Source organism: Salmo salar, chromosome 29 (genome assembly GCF_965601325.2).
Source record: "Salmo salar chromosome 29, fSalSal1, whole genome shotgun sequence".
Taxonomy (NCBI): domain Eukaryota; kingdom Metazoa; phylum Chordata; class Actinopteri; order Salmoniformes; family Salmonidae; genus Salmo; species Salmo salar.
This window is the reverse complement of record NC_138319.1, coordinates 36,184,936-36,205,968: the sequence shown is the minus strand read 5'-3', so window position 1 is coordinate 36,205,968 and position 21,033 is coordinate 36,184,936. Positions and strand designations below refer to the sequence as shown.

The following is a 21,033-nucleotide window of genomic DNA, read 5'->3' as shown; positions in this document are numbered from 1 at the left end:
TAATTTGTGGTGCTGACTTGAATGCCGGTTATTGGAGGGAAACGATTTCCTGAACATCAACGCCACAGTAAAACGCTGTTTTTGGATATAAATATGAACTTGATAGAACTAAAAATGCATGCATTGTCTAACATAATGTCCTAGGAGTGTCATCTGTTGGAGATTTAAAAGGTTAGTGCATAATTTTAGCTGATTTTATGGTTTTGGTGACGCCTGTCTTTGAATTGGCACAACATTACACAAAACTCTTGTAAATGTACTGTCCTAACATACACTAAATTTATGCTTTCGCCGTAAAACCTTTTTGAAATCGTAAAACATGGTTAGATTAAGGAGATGTTTATCTTTCAAAGGGTGTAAAATAGTTGTATGTTTGAAAAATTAGAATTTTGACATTTATTTGGATTCAAATTTGCCGCTCTTGAAATGCACCTGCTGTTGATGGAGTGCACCACGGGTGGGACGCTTCCGTCCCACCTAGCCCATAGAGGTTAAAAGGGGACAAGAAGGAACGGAAGGATTCTGCAAATCCCGTACCACGACTCGCCCCGGCACGTCCGCCACCGAAACCTCCAAACCCCCTCCGGAGGTGGAAGAAGTCATCCCCCACACAGCAGGGTCGGTGTTTTAAATGTCAGTCTCCAGACCATTATGCCTCACAATGTCCTAGCAAGGACGAGTCCATGGTCACGGAGTCATCGCTGCCCATCCCCACGCATCCCGGTTCGAGAGGGCATGATCAACACTGTTGGTTAACCTGTTGGGGCTAGGGGGCAGTATTTTCACGGCTGGATAAAAAAACGTACCCGATTTTAATCTGGTTACTAATCCTACCCAGTAACTAGAATATGCATATACTTATTATATATGGATAGAAAACACCCTAAAGTTTCTAAAACTGTTTGAATGGTGTCTGTGAGTATAACAGAACTCATTTGGCAGGCAAAACCCTGAGACATTTTCTGACAGGAAGTGGATACCTGATGTGTTGAATTACCTTTAAGCCTATGCCATTGAAACACACAGGGGCTTATTAATGTTTTGGCACTTCCTATTGCTTCCACTAGATGTCACCAGCCTTTACAAAGTGTTTTGAATCTTCTACTATGAGATCTGACCGAACAAGAGCCTTGGAACGGTGATGGCCGATTAGACTCTGGCGCGCGAGGTCATGTTGGGTACCCTCGTTCCAAAACGTTTTAAAAGAGAATGCATTCGTCCACCTTGAATATTATTCATGTTCTGGTTAAAAAAGGCCCTAATGATTTATGCTATACAACGTTTGACATGTTTGAACGAACGTAAATATATTTTTTCCCCTCGTTCATGACGAGAAGTCCGGCTGGCTTAGATCATGTGCTAACAACACGGATCTTTTTGGATATAAATGATGAGCTTTTTTGAACAAAACTACATTCGTTATGGACCTGGGATCCCGGGAAGTGACATCTGATGAAGAGAATCAAAGGTAATGGATTATTTACATAGTATTTTAGATCTCTCCAACATGGCCGTTTGTCTGTATAGCAAAGCATATTTTTCTGGCCGCAGTGCTCAGATTATTGCAAAGTGTGATTTCCCAGTAAGGTTATTTTTAAATCTGGCAAGTTGATTGCGTTCAAGAGATGTAAATCTATAATTCTTTAAATGACAATATAATATTTTACCAATGTTTTCTAATTTTAATTATTTAATTTGTGGTGCTGACTTGACTGCCGGTTATTGGAGGGAAACGATTTCCTCAACATCAATGCCATAGTAAAACGCTGTTTTTGGATATTAATATGAACTTGATAGAACAAAAAATGCATGCATTGTCTAACATAATGTCCTAGGAGTGTCATCTGATGGAGATTGTAAAAGGTTAGTGCATCATTTTAGCTGGTTTTATGGTTTTGGTGACCCTGTCTTTGAATTGACAAAACATTACACACAGCTATTGTCAATGTACTCTCCTAACATAATCTAACTTTATGCTTTCGCCGAAAAACCTTTTTGAAATCGGACAACGTGGTTAGATTAAGGAGATGTTTATCTTTCAAAGGGTGTAAGATAGTTGTATGTTTGAAAAATTTGAATTTTGACATTTATTTGGTTTCAAATTTGCCGCTCTTGAAATGCACCTGCTGTTGATAGGGTGCACCACGGGTGGCACGCTAGCGTCCCACATAGCCCCAAGAAGTTAACAGAAATAGCCCCAGCCCCAGAGATTCCGGTTCGAGTAGAAGGACAAGAAGCGGGACAGGAAAGAAGAAAAAAAAAAAAATCCAAGCCCGAGGTAGTAGTCCTACAAGGAGACGTAGCCTCGTCCTTGTCCTCTGGAGCGGAGGAAGAAATAGAGACCCAACGTTTATGACAGATATTCCAGGAAACCACCGATGAAGAAACCTGCGAAGGGTTATACACGACGCAGGAAGGAAGGAGCAACCAGGCGCTAAGAGATATATTTGAAGCCCCATCCGAGGAGGGAACCTGGAAGGGATTCTCCTCGGTCACCCCTGGAGGGGATGGGGAACAACCTCCACACCCCTCTACCGAGGTCGACCTGCCCCAGGAATTAAAGGGACAGTTCGGCACCTCGCAGCATAGAGACCCAGACCTAAGGGAGGCCATGAGGAAGGTGAAGGTGATCGACGGGAGGAACGTCGACGGGTCAGGTGAGCCCCCTCTTCCTTACTATGCAATCAGGCGGGGTCTCTTATATTGGGTCGTGCAACGAAGGGGGGAAATCCAGGAATTACTAATGGTGCCTAGACCATACAGGGATACAGTCCTACAGTTAGCCCATTCCCACGTCCTAGGAGTACACCTGGCACGGGACAAGACTATCGACAGAATCATGCAGAGATTCTATTGGCCCCGTGTCACCCGTGATGTGGCCAGGTATTGTAGGACGTGTGATCAATGTCAGCGTACAGCTCCACGGCCACACCTACGTAACCCTTTGATTCCTCTCCCCATCATAGAGACTCCCTTTGAACGCATAGCTATGGACCTCGTGGGACCCCTCCCAAAATCTGCCAGAGGACACGAGTACATCCTAGTGGTCGTAGATTACGCTACCAAGTTCCCAGAGGCCATACCCCTGCGTAACATGTCGTCCAAGGGAATTGCCAAGGAATTGTTCATGATGTTCTCTCGGGTAGGCCTTCCCAAGACGATCCTAACCGATCAGGGAACCCCGTTCATGTCCCGGTTGATGAAGGACTTGTGTCGGTTATATCAGGTTCAACAGATATGTACAAGCATATTCCACCCTCAAACAGATGGGTTGTGCGAACGCTTGAACAAAACGATTAAAAGCATGTTGAGAAGAGTGGTGTCCAGAGACGGGAAAAACTGGGACATGCTTCTCCCACACTTAATGTTTGCCCTGCGAGAAGTACCCCAGGCATCCACTGGATTCTCCCCGTTTGAATTGCTCTACGGCAGACCCTGTCGAGGGATCCTCGACTTAGCCAAGGAGACCTGGGAGACCCAACCATGTCCCTTCCGATCCACAATAGAACATGTTACCCTGATGAGAGACCGCCTGTCGGCAGTGTGGCCCATAGTAAAGGAGCATATGGAGAAGGCGAAAAGGACCCAAGGCTGGGCCTACGATAAGTCCGCGACATCCCGTGAGTTCTCCGTGGGAGAGAAAGTGATGGTGCTCGTGCCCACAGTTGAACACCGCTTGCTGGCACAGTGGAGGGGGCCCTACGAGGTAATGAAAAGGGTCTCATCGGTCAATTACCTCATCAAACAACCCGACAGGAGGAAGAAGGTCCAACTCTATCACATAAACCTGTTGAAGAAGTACCATGGAAGAGAGGAGGAGGTGGCTTTGATGGCCATGGAGGGCCAAGGAAAAGAGGAGGTTCTACCACAGGTGCGCCATGGCCAAACTCTCTTGCCGGAACAGTCGAGACAGCTAGACAAGCTGATTATTCACTTCGGCCGGGTATTCTCTCCGTTCCCGGTACAAACAGATGTCTTGTTCCACCATATCCACACTGAACCCGGCAAGAAGGTGCATATCCGTCCATACAGGATTCCTGAGGCCCGCCGAGTCATCGCCAAGAACGAGGTAAGGGAGATGCTGAGGATGGGTGTGATCGAGCCATCGACGAGTGAGTGGTCCAGTCCCATAGTCCTGGTCCCCAAACCCGATGGTAGTATGAGACTATGCAACGACTTTAGGAGCGTGAATGCAATCTCTACATTCGACGCATATCCCATGCCCCGCGTGGATGAACTCTTGGAGCGCTTAGGAAAGGCCAAGTTCATCACCACCCTGGATTTGACGAAGGGTTATTGGCAAGTGCCGGTGGCTCCAGAGGACCGCCCAAAGACCGCCTTCGCCACACCGGAGGGGCTTTTTCAGTATGTGAGGATGCCCTTCGGACTGCATGGTGCTGCTGCAACTTTCCAACGCCTCATGGATGCCATTCTACGGCCCCATCAAGAGTACGCAGCGGCGTACATAGACGATGTGGTCATCCACAGCGAGGACTGGGATAGTCACCTCCTACGACTACGGGCGGTGCTCATGAGTCTGGAAGCCACAGGGTTGACGGCCAATCCAAAAAAATGCTGCCTGGGTCTGTCCGAAGCGGAATACCTGGGGTACACTGTGGGGAATGGGAAAATACGCCCACAGGCAGAGAAGACCAGGGCAATTCGGGACTGGCCTCGACCCCAGACCAAGCGGGACGTTCGGGCCTTCTTAGGGATAACGGGATATTATCGCCGTTTTATCCCTGGATATGCAACCATTGCCAACCCCCTCACAAACCTCATCAAGAAAAACTTGCCAAACCGGGTAGAGTGGAAAGATGAGGCGGAGGAGGCCTTTCAATTGCTAAAAGAGGGCCTGTGTTCTGATCCCGTCCTACAGGCTCCGGACTTCTCACAAGAGTTCATTGTACAGGTAGACGCCTCGGATACGGGGCTCGGGGCCGTACTAGCTCAGGGTGAAGGCGAAGCAGAGAGGCCGATTCTCTTTATAAGTAGAAAGCTCAGTGATCGGGAACAGAGATATGCTACCGTAGAGAAAGAGGCCCTAGCCATTAAGTGGGCCCTCGATTATCTCCGGTACTACCTACTGGGTCGGAGGTTTGCATTAGTTACGGACCATGCGCCCCTCACGTGGATGGCTGGTAAGAGAAACAATAACAACCGAATAGCCAGATGGTTTCTTGCTTTACAACCGTTCTCTTTCCATGTCATCCACAGGGCCGGATCGAGGAATGGGAATGCAGACGCGCTGTCCCGATGCGACCAAGACGGTGCGTCTGGCGCCCGACCGTCCGGTCCTGAGGGGGGAGGTATGTGGAAGGAGCACCAGAGGGCAGGCTGGGCTCATAGATAGTAGCCCAACAAGGCATGTGAGACAAGGTAACCAGAGTCAATTAAGCACAGCTGACGGTACTAATGAGATATTCTCTTTCCCCTACAAGAGAGAGGATGGAACCAGCAAGAAGAGAGGAAGATAAACTATCTCTGGAGAATGGCTACGGAGAGAGAGGTGCTATCCAAGAAGATTCATTAAGACGGTGACGAATATGTGCTTGTTGTTATAATTTGAAGATAACCGTAATGTGATCCTGTGTCATCTAAAGAAGACGCATGTTGTTCCTTTGAAGATTCTCATTGACTGTGTTGGAGTGTTTGTAGTGTCAGAAATCCCTCAATAGAGAACTGTGTTGAATCAAGAAAACCTACTCTGGACTCGTTTATTCCACCTTTCCACTTTAGAGTGACACCAAATGACTTGGTCCGCTCACACAAGTTTCAGCTGTAAAAAAGACTCTTGTAATATCTTCAAATCTGTCTCCAGCTGCGATAATGCTTGGTCAGCCGTTGAAGCAATAGCTTGTCTTTGGGCGAAGGTATTTGGAGAAGATAGGTTAGAATTTGACACTTTCTTTTTATTCTTTTTTTGGGATCAGCTTAGTATTGCGGAAAGATTGTTGCTTCCATCAATGTAATTGTCTGCATCATTTCCAATACCCCATATATTTCTTGGGGTAAATATATATATATCTATATACATACACATATGCATACATATACACATAAGTACATACAGATACCTGTATAGACATACATATTCTATTTGTAACTGTGTTATTTCACAAAATTTCTGAACCTATATTTTACACTTTCTTACCTCATCACCGATATTGTTCATTTAGAGAGTGAACGGTAATGGACCAAGTGTAGATCCTTGTGGGACCCCTTTAACCAACTCCAATGGCTCCAACTGGATGCCGTCGTCTCTAACAGCCTGGCTTCTATCCTTTAGATAGTCATGAAACCAACGACAGGCATCCAATCCCAGTCCTTTTGATGACAGCTTACCCAAAAGTATTGCATGGTCTACAGTGTCAAAAGCTTTATACAAATCTATGAACAAGGGAGCACAGTACTTTCTATTATCTAGGGCATTTGTAATATCATTTACAACACGTACAGTGGCCATAGTGGTACTGTGTTTAGGTCTGAAGCCAGATTGATTGCTAGAAAGAGTATTGTTAACAGTTAAAAATGATTGTAGTTGCCTATTCACCAATGACTAGAATTTTAGCCAAACAGGAGAACTTAGAGATGGGCAGATAATTATCCAATTCACTACAATCACCTCCCTTGAGGAGTGGTAAAACAAAAGCTGTTTTCCAAGCTTTAGGAATCTTTCCTACGACTAATGTTTGACTAAAGATATGCGTCACTGCACTAGCAATGACAGGTGCCACACACTTGAGTAAATATGGATCCAGATTGTCAGCGCCTAATGATTTCTTAGACTCTATAGCAGAAAGTGCAGATAAGACCTCATCTTCTGTGACTTTTTGAAAATGAAAAACCGGCTTACTGTTTTCCACATCAGCTGAAGGCCGAGGGACTGAAACAAAAGATGGGTCACGATCATGTTGGCCATTTTTTCTTTCAAAAAGAAAACCAGCAAAAATAAAGTGTAGAAAGATGAGATTAGCGGGCATTTTCTATATAATTCCATCAAGACAATGACCCCAGGTTTAACGAAAATCTAATGAATTTTTCTCATAAAGACAGTTCCTGTACTGTACAACACATTCCCTTACACTGATGAGTTACAAGCAAACTCAGGACAACACCTAACCATATCCTCTCTTTAGGAATCATATCTCTTTAGGAATCATATCTCTTTAGGAATCCTCTCTTTAGGAATCCCATCTTTAGGATTCCTCTCTTTAGGATTCCTCTCTTTAGGATTTCTCTCTTTAGGATTTCTCTCTTTAGGATTTCTCTCTTTAGGATTCCTAGGATTCCTCTCTTTAGGATTCCTCTCTTTAGGAATCCTCTCTTTAGGAATCCTCTCTTTAGGAATCCTCTCTTTAGGAATCATCTCTCTAGGTATCATCTCTCTAGGTATCATCTCTCTAGGTATCATCTCTCTAGGTATCATCTCTCTAGGTATCATCTCTCTAGGATTCCTCTCTTTAGGATTCCTCTCTTTAGGAATCATATCTCTTTAAGAATCATCTCTCTTTAAGAATCATCTCTCTATGAATCATCTCTTTAGGTATCATCTCTCTAGGTATCATCTCTCTAGGTATCATCTCTCTAGCTATCATCTCTCTAGGTATCATCTCTTTAGTAATCATCTCTATGCTGTCAAGTTGCTGAAATCTATTGTGGAGAAACTTAACAACACTATTAAAAACAGATAATTTACCTCTGGCATTTCAAAACAAAAGGATTTCTATTTGGTCTTTACTGGCGGTATTTTAATATTGACGAATAAAACAGCCAGTGGCCAATGAATGGGACTATGGGTCAGCACAACGTCAGAAGACAACACAGCACATGACAGACCCCGTTAAGACTCACAGAGACAATGAAAATAATCAAACTGTGCTGCTGTGCATGACTGCCAGTGGGCTCCATGGTTACGCCTGTACGCGTGTGTGTGTGTGTGTGTGTGTGTGTGTGTGTGTGTGTGTGTGTGTGTGTGAAGAAGGGGGGGGGGGGGGGGGGGTTGCTTATTGCAAAGAGTGTGACTTTTCACATGCCATAAGCCTATACACTATAGAGGTGAGGGCTAGTGTGTGAGGGTTCATTTGGGGCCCCACCCACCTGCAGACCAATGGGACCAGGGGGCCCGGGGAAACCTCTGGATCCTTCGTCTCCCTTCTGTCCGAACATCCCCTGCTGACCCCTGGGACCGGGCTCTCCATCACCTCCCTGAGGACACAGTGACCATGGTAACACACTGATGTAGCTAATGAATGTAGCTAACAGCACACTACAGCAGTACACTGAATGAATGTAGCTAACAGCACACTACAGCAGTACACTGAATGAATGTAGCTAACAGCACACTACAGCAGTACACTGGATGAATGTAGCTAACAGCACACTACAGCAGTACACTGAATGAATGTAGCTAACAGCACACAACAGCAGTACACTGGATGAATGTAGCTAACAGCACACTACAGCAGTACACTGGATGAATGTAGCTAACAGCACACAACAGCAGTACACTGGATGAATGTAGCTAACAGCACACTACAGCAGTACACTGGATGAATGTAGCTAACAGCACACTACATCAATACACTGGATGAATGTAGCTAACAGCACACTACAGCAGTACACTGGATGAATGTAGCTAACAGCACACTACATCAATACACTGGATGAATGTAGCTAACAGCACACTACAGCAGTACACTGGATGAATGTAGCTAACAGCACACTACAGCAATACACTGGATGAATGTAGCTAACAGCACACTACAGTAATACACTGGATGAATGGTGCTAACAGCACACTACATCAATACACTGGATGAATGTAGCTAACAGCACACTATAGTAATACACTGGATGAATGTAGCTAACAGCACACTACAGTAATACACTGGATGAATGTAGCTAACAGCACACTACAGTAATACACTGGATGAATGGTGCTAACAGCACACTACAGTAATACACTGGATGAATGGTGCTAACAGCACACTACAGTAATACACTGGATGAATGTAGCTAACAGCACACTACAGTAATACACTGGATGAATGGTGCTAACAGCACACTACAGTAATACACTGGATGAATGTAGCTAACAGCACACTACAGTAATACACTGGATGAATGGTGCTAACAGCACACTACAGTAATACACTGGATGAATGTAGCTAACAGCGCACTACAGTAATACACTGGATGAATGGTGCTAACAGCACACTACAGTAATACACTGGATGAATGGTGCTAACAGCACACTACAGTAATACACTGGATGAATGTAGCTAACAGCGCACTACAGTAATACACTGGATGAATGGTGCTAACAGCACACTACAGTAATACACTGGATGAATGTAGCTAACAGCACACTACAGTAATACACTGGATGAATGGTGCTAACAGCACACTACATCAATACACTGGATGAATGTAGCTAACAGCACACTACAGTAATACACTGGATGAATGGTGCTAACAGCGCACTACAGTAATACACTGGATGAATGGTGCTAACAGCACACTACAGTAATACACTGGATGAATGTAGCTAACAGCGCACTACAGTAATACACTGGATGAATGGTGCTAACAGCACACTACAGTAATACACTGGATGAATGTAGCTAACAGCACAACTGAACGTACTACAAAAGGAATTGATTTGAATGAGGTACAGCTGAGTGTCTTTCAATGGGGCTAAGGTGGGTCCAAGGCTGGACAGAGACAGAGATACTCACTGCAGGTCCAGGAGCACCGATGGGACCATGGAGACCAGCTGGGCCGGGAGGACCCTGTTCACCCTTGTCTGCTTTGCTTCCCTTCTGACCTGGCTCTCCAACCTCTCCCTGGGACACAAAGGACACACATCACACTCACACATCACAACACAGGACACACACACACACACACACACACACACACACACAGGACACACACACACAGGACACACACACACACACACACACACACAGGACACACACACACAGGACACACACACACACACACACACACACATCACAACACATGACACACACACACATCACAACACAGGACACACACACACATCACAACACAGGACACACACACACATCACACAGGACACACACACACACATGACACAGGACACACACACACACACATCACAACACATGACACACACACACATCACAACACAGGACACACACACACATCACAACACAGGACACACACACACATCACACAGGACACACACACACACATCACACAGGACACACACATCACAAAGGACACACACACATCACACAGGACACACACATCACACAGGACACACACATCCCACAGGACACACACATCACACAGGACACACACACACACACACACACACATCATACAGGACACACACACACACATCACACAGGACACACACACACACACACATCACACAGGACACACACACACACATCACACACACACACAGGACACAGACACATAACACAGGAAACACACACATAACACAGGACACACACATAACATAGGACCAACACACAAATCACACATCACACACACACACACACACACACACACACACACACACACACACACACACACACACACACCACACACACACACACACACACACACACACACACACACACACATCACACAGGACATACACACACACATCACACAGGACACACACACATCACACACACACACCCACACATCACACAGGACACACACAGGACACACACACACATCCCACACACACACACACACACATCACAGGACACACACACATCACACAGGACACACACACACATCACAACACACAGGACACACACACACATCACATCACACAGGACACACACACATCACACAGGACACACACACATAACACAGGACACACACACATAACACAGGACACACACATAACATAGGACCAACAGACACACAACACAGGACACACACATCTACAATAACACCTACTTCAAAATGTCAACCTTGTACATAAAAAAAACACTTGTCAATGTATTGGCAAATGAGTTCATTACCTGCAAAATGTATGTGCAATTACAAGTACAAGTGATGCATGGTGTTTAGCTGGATGATTCCATTTAAAGGTTTACTACAACACACTATGATTGGCAGCTTAATAGACTGGCTGGATTGTAACCTTCTGGGAGAAAGCAGGAGATAAATCAGACACAGTTTTTACCCTTTATATCTCTTCTAAGTACAGTTTGTTTAAGATGATGGATATGCAGACAGAGATAGAGAGAGAAAGAAATAAAAGAGACAGGGACAGAGAGACTGACAGAGAGAGAGACTGACAGAGAGAGAGACTGACAGAGAGCGAGAGAGAGAGAGAGAGAGCGAGAGAGAGAGAGAGAGAGAGAGAGAGAGAGAGAGAGAGAGAGAGAGAGACAGAGAGAGAGAGAGAGAGAGTGAGAGAGACAGACAGAGAGAGAGAGAGCGAGACAGAGAGAGAGACAAACAGAGAGAGCGAGAGACAGAGAGCGAGAGAGACAGAGAGCGAGACAGACAGACAGACAGAGAGAGAGCGAGACAGACAGACAGAGAGAGAGAGCGAGAGAGACAGTGAGAGAGAGAGAGACAGAGAGACAAACAGACAGAGAGAGAGACAAACAGACAGAGAGCGAGAGAGAGAGCGTGAGAGACAGAGACAGAGAGACAAACAGACAGAGCGAGACAGAGACAGACAGAGAGAGCGAGACAGACAGACAGACAGACAGACAGACAGAGAGAGACAGAGAGAGACAGAGCAGGAGACAGAGAGAGACAGAGAGAGAGACAGAGAGAGAGAGACAGAGAGAGAGACAGACAGAGAGAGAGAGTAAAAGAGAGAGAGAGTAAAAGAGAGAGAGAGCGATGGGGGAGGGTACTAACCTTGTCACCGTCCTCTCCGGGTGGACCCTGAGGTCCGGCAGGGCCAGGCAGACCCACTGGGCCTTGGACTCCGTCACGACCAGATGGTCCCTGGGGACCTTTCTCACCAGGCCCTCCCTTCTCTCCAGCAGGCCCTGGCGGCCCCTGAGAGCCAGTTCTACCAGACAGACCGATTGGGCCAGCAGGTCCAGCACCACCTCTCTCACCAGGGGAGCCCTGCGATGGAGAGAAAGAGGAAGAGAGGGAGCGAGAGATGGAGAGAAAGGAGTCGAACACACTTTAAAGATAAAGATTGAGGGAAGATGCTCATTCAGAGTTCTGAGTTTATAATGTGGGGTGAAATATTATAATATAATATACCGGGGCGGCAGGTAGCCTAGTGGTTAGAACGTTGGACTAGTAACCGAAAGGTTGCAAGATTGAATCCCCGAGCTGACAAGGTAAAAATCTGTCGTTCTGCCCCTGAACAAGGCAGTTAACCCACTGTTCCTAGGCTGTCATTGTAAATAAGAACTGGTTCTTAACTGACTTGCCTAGTTAAATAAAGGTTAAAAATGTTTTATTATATCAGACCATCTACTTCATAAAGCAAGAATGACTATCAGAATCCAACATTAGAATGATTAAAACTCCACCGCTGATGGAAAAGATCAACCTTTTTCAGAAGCACTGTGTGATCCAGTCAGTATCAAATGTAGAAAACAGCAATATAGTACAGGTCATTTCAGAAGAGAGGGGGTCTCGCTTTTAGTCACTCATAGCTATTCTCCCTTTTCTTTAGAAGCATTATCATTGAGCTAGCCTCTCCTCTCTGAGCAGAACTGAGCAGCAGGTCTCAGACAGGGGACATTGTCAGAGAGATTGAGGGAGAGACGGAGGGGAGCATGCAGGCTGGCAGCTAGTCTTAATCTAGCCCTGAGGAGTGATCTGACTACTGAGTGTGGAACTGACTGACTGCTGAGATCTTCAGGGCTCTTCTCTTCACATGCTGCCTCTGCCTGGTGCACAGAAAGCGAATGTTCCGACAGGGAGGGATGCTGTCGGTGTCACCTGGAGCTCAGTTAGTGCTAGTGAATAGGGCTATGTCCCAACAACACTATGGACTCAGGGTGTGTCCCTATACCCTTATATAACTGGTCTTTCTCGTCTCCTTTCCTCAGGGAGAAGTATAGATAGTCTGTGTAAAATCAAATCACATTTTTATTGGTCACATACACATGGTTAGCAGATGTTAATGCGAGTATAGGGAAATGCATGTGCTTCTAGTTCTGGTCTAATCCTTTCGACGCTTGTGACAGAACCACCGACCAAAAGAAGACCATGCAGCGTGGGAGGAGGTACGTGGAGTCATGGACCTGGGAGGAGATCCTAGATGGGGCAGGACCGTGGACAAGGCCGGGAGAGTATCGCCGCCCGCCGGAGGAGAGAGGCAGCGAAGGTAGAACGGCGATACTGGGAGGAACGGCTGGAACGGCAAGAGGAAGCTGAGAGGCAGCCCAACATTTCTTGGGGGGGGGCATACGGGTAGTTTGGCTAGGTCAGGGGGGAGCCCTGACCTAACTTCCCGGGCGTATAGGAGAGAGTTATTAGTTGTTGTACCTAACGGAACTGTTGGTCGTTTGTTATTTTGTAAAGTGTTTCTCATTAAAGATTCAAGAATGAGCACTATTCACGCTGCGCCTTGGGTCTAATCCTTTCGACGCTTGTGACAGAAAAAGTACATTTTGTATGCACTATGTCATCACACACTGCTTTTTATCTGCAGCAAGTCTGCTTGGTGGAAACACATCACTGGTGGAAAAATTCACATATTTTCTTTAATGCCGATTATAGAATATTCACACGAAAATCTGTCGCCAAATGGATGGAAACCTATCGAGATTGTCGAGAGTAAACAAGCAAAATAAGCATTTCAATGTACTGTGTACCATGTGACTCCTGTGCATATGACAAATAAAGTGCACCAGACTTGGGAGTGTCTGGATGTTCAGACAGCGTGGTGAGTCAGTATGGACTGGACACATGCTCTCATTCACCTCACAGGCTGGGAGCAGAGCGCATCACAGATGGGCCGGTAGCAAACAATCCCAATCTCAATATCATCTCCTGCATGACCGCTTCACATTAGGTATTTCTAGCTTGTCTTGTGACCCCAAGACATCGCAATGTTAAAACAAAAACTCACTTCCCAGAAGCAGGCTATGCATTGGAATCATTGCTACTGTATATAGCAATATGTTACATTGAATTCATTTCATATCAGTATGACAATCATGTTTTCCTCACACAGTCTAATTCAGTCCACACTGAAACCTCACATCTCTGGCCTAATCTTTGAGCCATCTAAAGAGACATTACACTGGGACAATATGAATCTAGTGCTGTAAAGAGAGAAGAAAATCAGTTGAAAATCAGATTGTCGTGAAAGAAGCTTTGAAGACACTCCAACGTGAAAGCCAATCTGGACCTATGTTCAGACGTCATGAAAAGCAATTAGAAAACCCCAAAGTTATCACTGAAAATAGGTGGGATCCTGCCTGTCTATTCATCAAGGGATAAAACGGCCCTCTTGTGGTGGGAGTCATTATTACAGAATATTTTATATTTTAGTCATTTTATTTTTATTTATTTTTTATTTAACCTTTTTTTTAAACTAGGCAACACAGTAAAGACAAAAATTCTGATTTACAATGACGGCCTACCCCGGCCAAACCCTAACCCGGACGACGCTGGGCCAATTGTGCGCCGCCCTATGGGACTCCCAATCACAGCCGGTTGTGATACAGCCTGGAATCAAACCAGGGTCTGTAGTGACACCTCTAGCGCTGAGATGCAGTACTTTACACCGCTGCGCCACTCGGGAACTCCCATTTAGCAGACACTTCTATCCAGAAGGACTTACAGGAACTGAAACAGGTTAAGTGCCTTGCTCAAGGGCACATCGATAGATAGTTCACCTTGTCGCCCCTTCAAACCATTGACCTTTCAGTTACTGGCCCAACGCTCTTAACCGCTAGGCTACTAGGACAAGGATCTTCATTGCATCCTGCTGTGAGACAATATTGATCCTAGACTAATGGCTACCTCCAAAAAAGAATCAAAACAACACAGTAAGAACAGCTAGGTTGATGCACTGTGTTGGACTTCTGTCATTGGCAGTGGTGTGGAACTATCCCCCTCAATAACCCTGATATCTGAAGACCCTCTGAAACCTGACGAAACATCCCCTTCACATGAACAACAGACAGGTAGATACTTCACATAAACAACAGACAGGTAGGTAGGTGATGGTAGGTGAAAGGTAGATACTTCACATTAACAACAGACAGGTAGATACTTCACATAAACAACAGACAGGTAGGTAGGTGATGGTAGGTGAAAGGTAGATACTTCACATTAACAACAGACAGGTAGATACTTCACATTAACAACAGACAGGTAGGTAGGTGATGGTAGGTGAAAGGTAGATACTTCACATTAACAACAGACAGGTAGGTAGGTGATGGTAGGTGACAGGTAGGTACTTCACATTAACAAAAGACAGGTAGGTAGGTGTTGGTAGGTAAAAGGTAGATACTTCACATGAACAACAGACAGGTAGATACTTCACATTAACAACAGACAGGTTGGTAGGTGATGGTAGGTAAAAGGTAGATACTTCACATTAACAACAGACAGGTAGGTAGGTGATGGTAGGTGAAAGGTAGACACTTCACATGAACAACAGACAGGTAGGTAGGTGATGGTAGGTAAAAGGTAGATACTTCACATTAACAACAGACAGGTAGGTAGGTGATGGTAGGTAAAAGGTAGGTCACATTAACAACAGACAGGTAGGTAGGTGATGGTAGGTGGAAAGGTAGATCACATGAACAACAGACAGGTAGGTGAAAGGTAGATCACATTAACAACAGACAGGTAGGTAGGTGATGGTAGGTAAAAGGTAGATACTTCACATTAACAACAGACAGGTAGATACTTCACATTAACAACAGACAGGTAGGTAGAGGATGGTAGGTGAAAGGTAGATACTTCACATTAACAACAGACAGGTAGATACTTCACATTAACAACAGACAGGTAGATACTTCACATTAACAACAGACAGGTAGGTAGGTGTTGGTAGGTGAAAGGTAGATACTTCACATTAACAACAGACAGGTAGGTAGGTGATGGTAGGTGAAAGGTAGGTCGCATTAACCACAGACAGGTAGGTAGGTGATGGTAGGTGAAAGGTAGACACTTCACATGAACAACAGACAGGTAGGTAGGTGATGGTAGGTAAAAGGTAGATACTTCACATGAACAACAGACAGGTAGGTAGGTGATGGTAGGTAAAAGGTAGATACTTCACATTAACAACAGACAGGTAGATACTTCACATTAACAACAGACAGGTAGATCCTTCACATTAACAACAGACAGGTAGGTAGGTGATGGTAGGTAAAAGGTAGATACTTCACATTAACAACAGACAGGTAGGTAGGTGTTGGTAGGTAAAAGGTAGATACTTCACATTATACAACAGACAGGTAGATACTTCACATTAACAACAGACAGGTAGGTAGGTGATGGTAGGTGAAAGGTAGGTCACATTAACAACAGACAGGTAGGTAGGTGTTGGTAGGTAAAAGGTAGATCACATTAACAACAGACAGGTAGGTAGGTGTTGGTAGGTAAAAGGTAGATACTTCACATTAACAACAGACAGGTAGGTAGGTGATGGTAGGTGACAGGTAGGTAATTCACATTAACAACAGACAGGTAGATACTTCACATTAACAACAGACAGGTAGATACTTCACATTAACAACAGACAGGTAGGTAGGTGTTGGTAGGTGAAAGGTAGATACTTCACATTAACAACAGACAGGTAGGTAGGTGATGGTAGGTGAAAGGTAGGTCACATTAACAACAGACAGGTAGGTAGGTGTTGGTAGGTAAAAGGTAGATACTTCACATTAACAACAGACAGGTAGGTAGGTCATGGTAGGTGAAAGGTAGGTCATATTAACAACAGACAGGTAGGTGGGTGATGGTAGGTAAAAGGTAGATACTTCACATTAACAACAGACAGGTAGGTAGGTGATGGTAGGTGAAAGGTAGGTCACATTAACAACAGACAGGTAGGTAGGTGTTGGTAGGTGAAAGGTAGATACTTCACATGAACAACAGACAGGTAGGTAGGTGATGGTAGGTAAAAGGTAGATACTTCACATTAACAACAGACAGGTAGGTAGGTGACTGGTAGCGTCGAAAGGTAGGCTCACATTAACAACAGACAGGTAGGTGGGTGATGGTAGGTAAAAGGTAGATACTTCACATTAACAACAGACAGGTAGGTAGGTGATGGAAGGTGACAGACAGGTGTGTACTTACCGTGGGACCAGATGGACCCTGAGGTCCTTCTCCTCCCTTCAAACCAGCTGGACCCTGGAAGGAGAAGAAGAGAGATGGATGATTAGAGTGATACAGTATGTCCAAAGAGACACACAACCTGACAGACAGTGATGTCCCTACAAGCCAGACAGTCAGTCAGTACTGAGTGGTATAACTCCTGTCCCAGTCAGACAGTCAGTCAGTACTGAGTGGTATAACTCCTGTCCCAGTCAGTCAGTATTGAGTGGTATAACTCCTGTCCCAGTCAGTCAGTACTGAGTTGTATAACTCCTGTCCCAGTCAGACAGTCAGTCAGTACTGAGTGGTATAACTCCTGTCCCAGTCAGTCAGTACTGAGTGGTATAAGTCCTGTCCCAGTCAGTCAGTACTGAGTGGTATAACTCCTGTCCCAGTCAGTCAGTATTGAGTGGTATAACTCCTGTCCCAGTCAGTCAGTACTGAGTTGTATAACTCCTGTCCCAGTCAGACAGTCAGTCAGTACTGAGTGGTATAACTCCTGTCCCAGTCAGTCAGTACAAAGTGGTATAAGTCCTGTCCCAGTCAGTCAGTACTGAGTGGTATAACTCCTGTCCCAGTCAGTCAGTATTGAGTGGTATAACTCCTGTCCCAGTCAGTCAGTACTGAGTTGTATAACTCCTGTCCCAGTCAGACAGTCAGTCAGTACTGAGTGGTATAACTCCTGTCCCAGTCAGTCAGTACTGAGTGGTATAACTCCTGTCCCAGTCAGTCAGTACTGAGTGGTATAACTCCTGTCCCAGTCAGTCAGTATTGAGTGGTATAACTCCTGTCCCAGTCAGTCAGTACTGAGTTGTATAACTCCTGTCCCAGTCAGTCAGTATTGAGTGGTATAACTCCTGTCCCAGTCAGTCAGTACTGAGTGGTATAACTCCTGTCCCAGTCAGTCAGTACTGAGTGGTATAACTCCTGTCCCAGTCAGTCAGTACTGAGTGGTATAACTCCTGTCCCAGTCAGACAGTACTGAGTGGTATAACTCCTGTCCCAGTCAGACAGTACTGAGTGGTATAACTCCTGTCCCAGTCAGACAGTACTGAGTGGTATAACTCATGTCCCAGTCAGTCAGTACTGAGTGGTATAACTCCTGTCCCAGTCAGACAGTCAGTCAGTATTGAGTGGTATAACTCCTGTCCCAGACAGTCAGTCAGTACTGAGTGGTATAACTCCTGTCCCAGACAGACAGTCAGTCAGTATTGAGTGGTATAACTCCTGTCCCAGACAGTCAGTCAGTATTGAGTGGTATAACTCCTGTCCCAGACAGTCAGTCAGTATTGAGTGGTATAACTCCTGTCCCAGTCAGTCAGTACTGAGTGGTATAACTCCTGTCCCAGTCAGACAGTCAGTCAGTATTGAGTGGTATAACTCCTGTCCCAGACAGTCAGTCAGTACTGAGTGGTATAACTCCTGTCCCAGACAGACAGTCAGTCAGTATTGAGTTGTATAACTCCTGTCCCAGTCAGTCAGTACTGAGTGGTATAACTCCTGTCCCAGTCAGTCAGTCAGTATTGAGCGGTATAACTCCTGTCCCAGACAGTCAGTCAGTATTGAGTTGTATAACTCCTGTCCCAGTCAGACAGTACTGAGTGGTATAACTCCTGTCCCAGTCAGTCAGTACTGAGTGGTATAACTCCTGTCCCAGACAGTCAGTCAGTATTGAGTGGTATAAGTCCTGTCCCAGACAGTCAGTCAGTATTGAGTGGTATAACTCCTGTCCAAGTCAGTCAGTACTGAGTGGTATAACTCCTGTCCCAGTCAGACAGTCAGTCAGTACTGAGTGGTATAACTCCTGTCCCAGTCAGACAGTACTGAGTGGTATAACTCCTGTCCCAGTCAGTCAGTATTGAGTGGTATAACTCCTGTCCCAGTCAGTCAGTACTGAGTGGTATAACTCCTGTCCCAGTCAGTCAGTATTGAGTGGTATAACTCCTGTCCCCGACAGTCAGTATTGAGTGGTATAACTCCTGTCCCAGTCAGACAGTCAGTCAGTATTGAGTGGTATAACTCCTGTCCCAGACAGTCAGTCAGTACTGAGTGGTATAACTCCTGTCCCAGTCAGTCAGTACTGAGTGGTATAACTCCTGTCCCAGTCAGTCAGTATTGAGTGGTATAACTCCTGTCCCAGTCAGACAGTCAGTCAGTATTGAGTGGAATAACTCCTGTCCCAGACAGTCAGTCAGTATTGAGTGGTATAACTCCTGTCCCAGACAGTCAGTCAGTACTGAGTGGTATAACTCCTGTCCCAGACAGACAGTCAGTCAGTATTGAGTTGTATAACTCCTGTCCCAGTCAGTCAGTACTGAGTGGTATAACTCCTGTCCCAGTCAGTCAGTCAGTATTGAGTGGTATAACTCCTCTCCCAGACAGTCAGTCAGTATTGAGTTGTATAACTCCTGTCCCAGTCAGACAGTACTGAGTGGTATAATTCCTGTCCCAGTCAGTCAGTACTGAGTGGTATAACTCCTGTCCCAGTCAGTCAGTCAGTATTGAGTGGTATAACTCCTGTCCCAGACAGTCAGTCAGTATTGAGTGGTATAACTCCTGTCCCAGACAGACAGTCAGTCAGTACTGAGTGGTATAACTCCTGTCCCAGTCAGTCAGTCAGTATTGAGTGGTATAACTCCTGTCCCAGTCAGTCAGTCAGTATTGAGTGGTATAACTCCTGTCCCAGTCAGTCAGTCAGTATTGAGTGGTATAACTCCTGTCCCAGACAGTCAGTCAGTACTGAGTGGTATAACTCCTGTCCCAGACAGACAGTCAGTCAGTATTGAGTTGTATAACTCCTGTCCCAGTCAGTCAGTACTGAGTTGTATAACTCCTGTCCCAGTCAGACAGTCAGTCAGTACTGAGTGGTATAACTCCTGTCCCAGTCAGACAGTACTGAGTGGTATAACTCCTGTCCCAGTCAGTCAATATTGAGTGGTATAACTCCTGTCCCAGTCAGTCAGTACTGAGTGGTATAACTCCTGTCCCAGTCAGTCAGTATTGAGTGGTATAACTCCTGTCCCCTACAGTCAGTATTGAGTGGTATAACTCCTGTCCCAGTCAGACAGTCAGTCAGTATTGAGTGGTATAACTCCTGTCCCAGACAGTCAGTCAGTACTGAGTGGTATAACTCCTGTCCCAGTCAGTCAGTACTGAGTGGTATAACTCCTGTCCCAGTCAGTCAGTATTGAGTGGTATAACTCCTGTCCCAGACAGTCAGTCAGTATTGAGTGGTATAACTCCTGTCCCAGTCAGTCAGTACTGAGTGGTATAACTCCTGTCCCAGTCAGACAGTCAGTCAGTATTGAGTGGTATAACTCCTGTCCCAGACAGACAGTCAGTCAGTACTGAGTGGTATAACTCCTGTCCCAGTCAGTCAGTCAGTATTGAGCGGTATAACTCCTGTCCCAGACAGTCAGTCAGTATTGAGTTGTATAACTCCTGTCCCAGTCAGACAGTACTGAGTGGTATAACTCCTGTCCCAGTCAGTCAGTACTGAGTGGTATAACTCCTGTCCCAGACAGTCAGTCAGTATTGAGTGGTATAAGTCCTGTCCCAGACAGTCAGTCAGTATTGAGTGGTATAACTCCTGTCCCAGACAGTCAGTCAGTATTGAGTGGTATAACTCCTGTCCCAGTCAGACAGTACTGAGTGGTATAACTCATGTCCCAGTCAGTCAGTACTGAGTGGTATAACTCCTGTCCCAGTCAGACAGTCAGTCAGTATTGAGTGGTATAACTCCTGTCC

At 45.5% G+C, this 21,033-nt stretch overlaps 1 protein-coding gene across 5 annotated transcripts in view; it reads right to left on the bottom strand.

Moving 5' to 3' along the window:
- The window catches only part of LOC106590653 (collagen alpha-1(XI) chain), a 207,134-nt gene that overhangs the window by 38,427 nt on the left and 147,674 nt on the right, over positions 1–21,033 (bottom strand). For all 5 annotated transcript variants that reach the window (XM_045710693.2, XM_045710695.2, XM_045710694.2 and 2 more), the window contains 4 exons: positions 17,269–17,322; positions 11,890–12,105; positions 9,741–9,848; positions 8,101–8,208 (listed from right to left, as the gene is read on the bottom strand). In XM_045710693.2, coding sequence (XP_045566649.2) covers positions 8,101–8,208; positions 9,741–9,848; positions 11,890–12,105; positions 17,269–17,322 — 486 coding nt within the window. The remainder of the gene's footprint in view (positions 1–8,100; positions 8,209–9,740; positions 9,849–11,889; positions 12,106–17,268; positions 17,323–21,033) is intronic.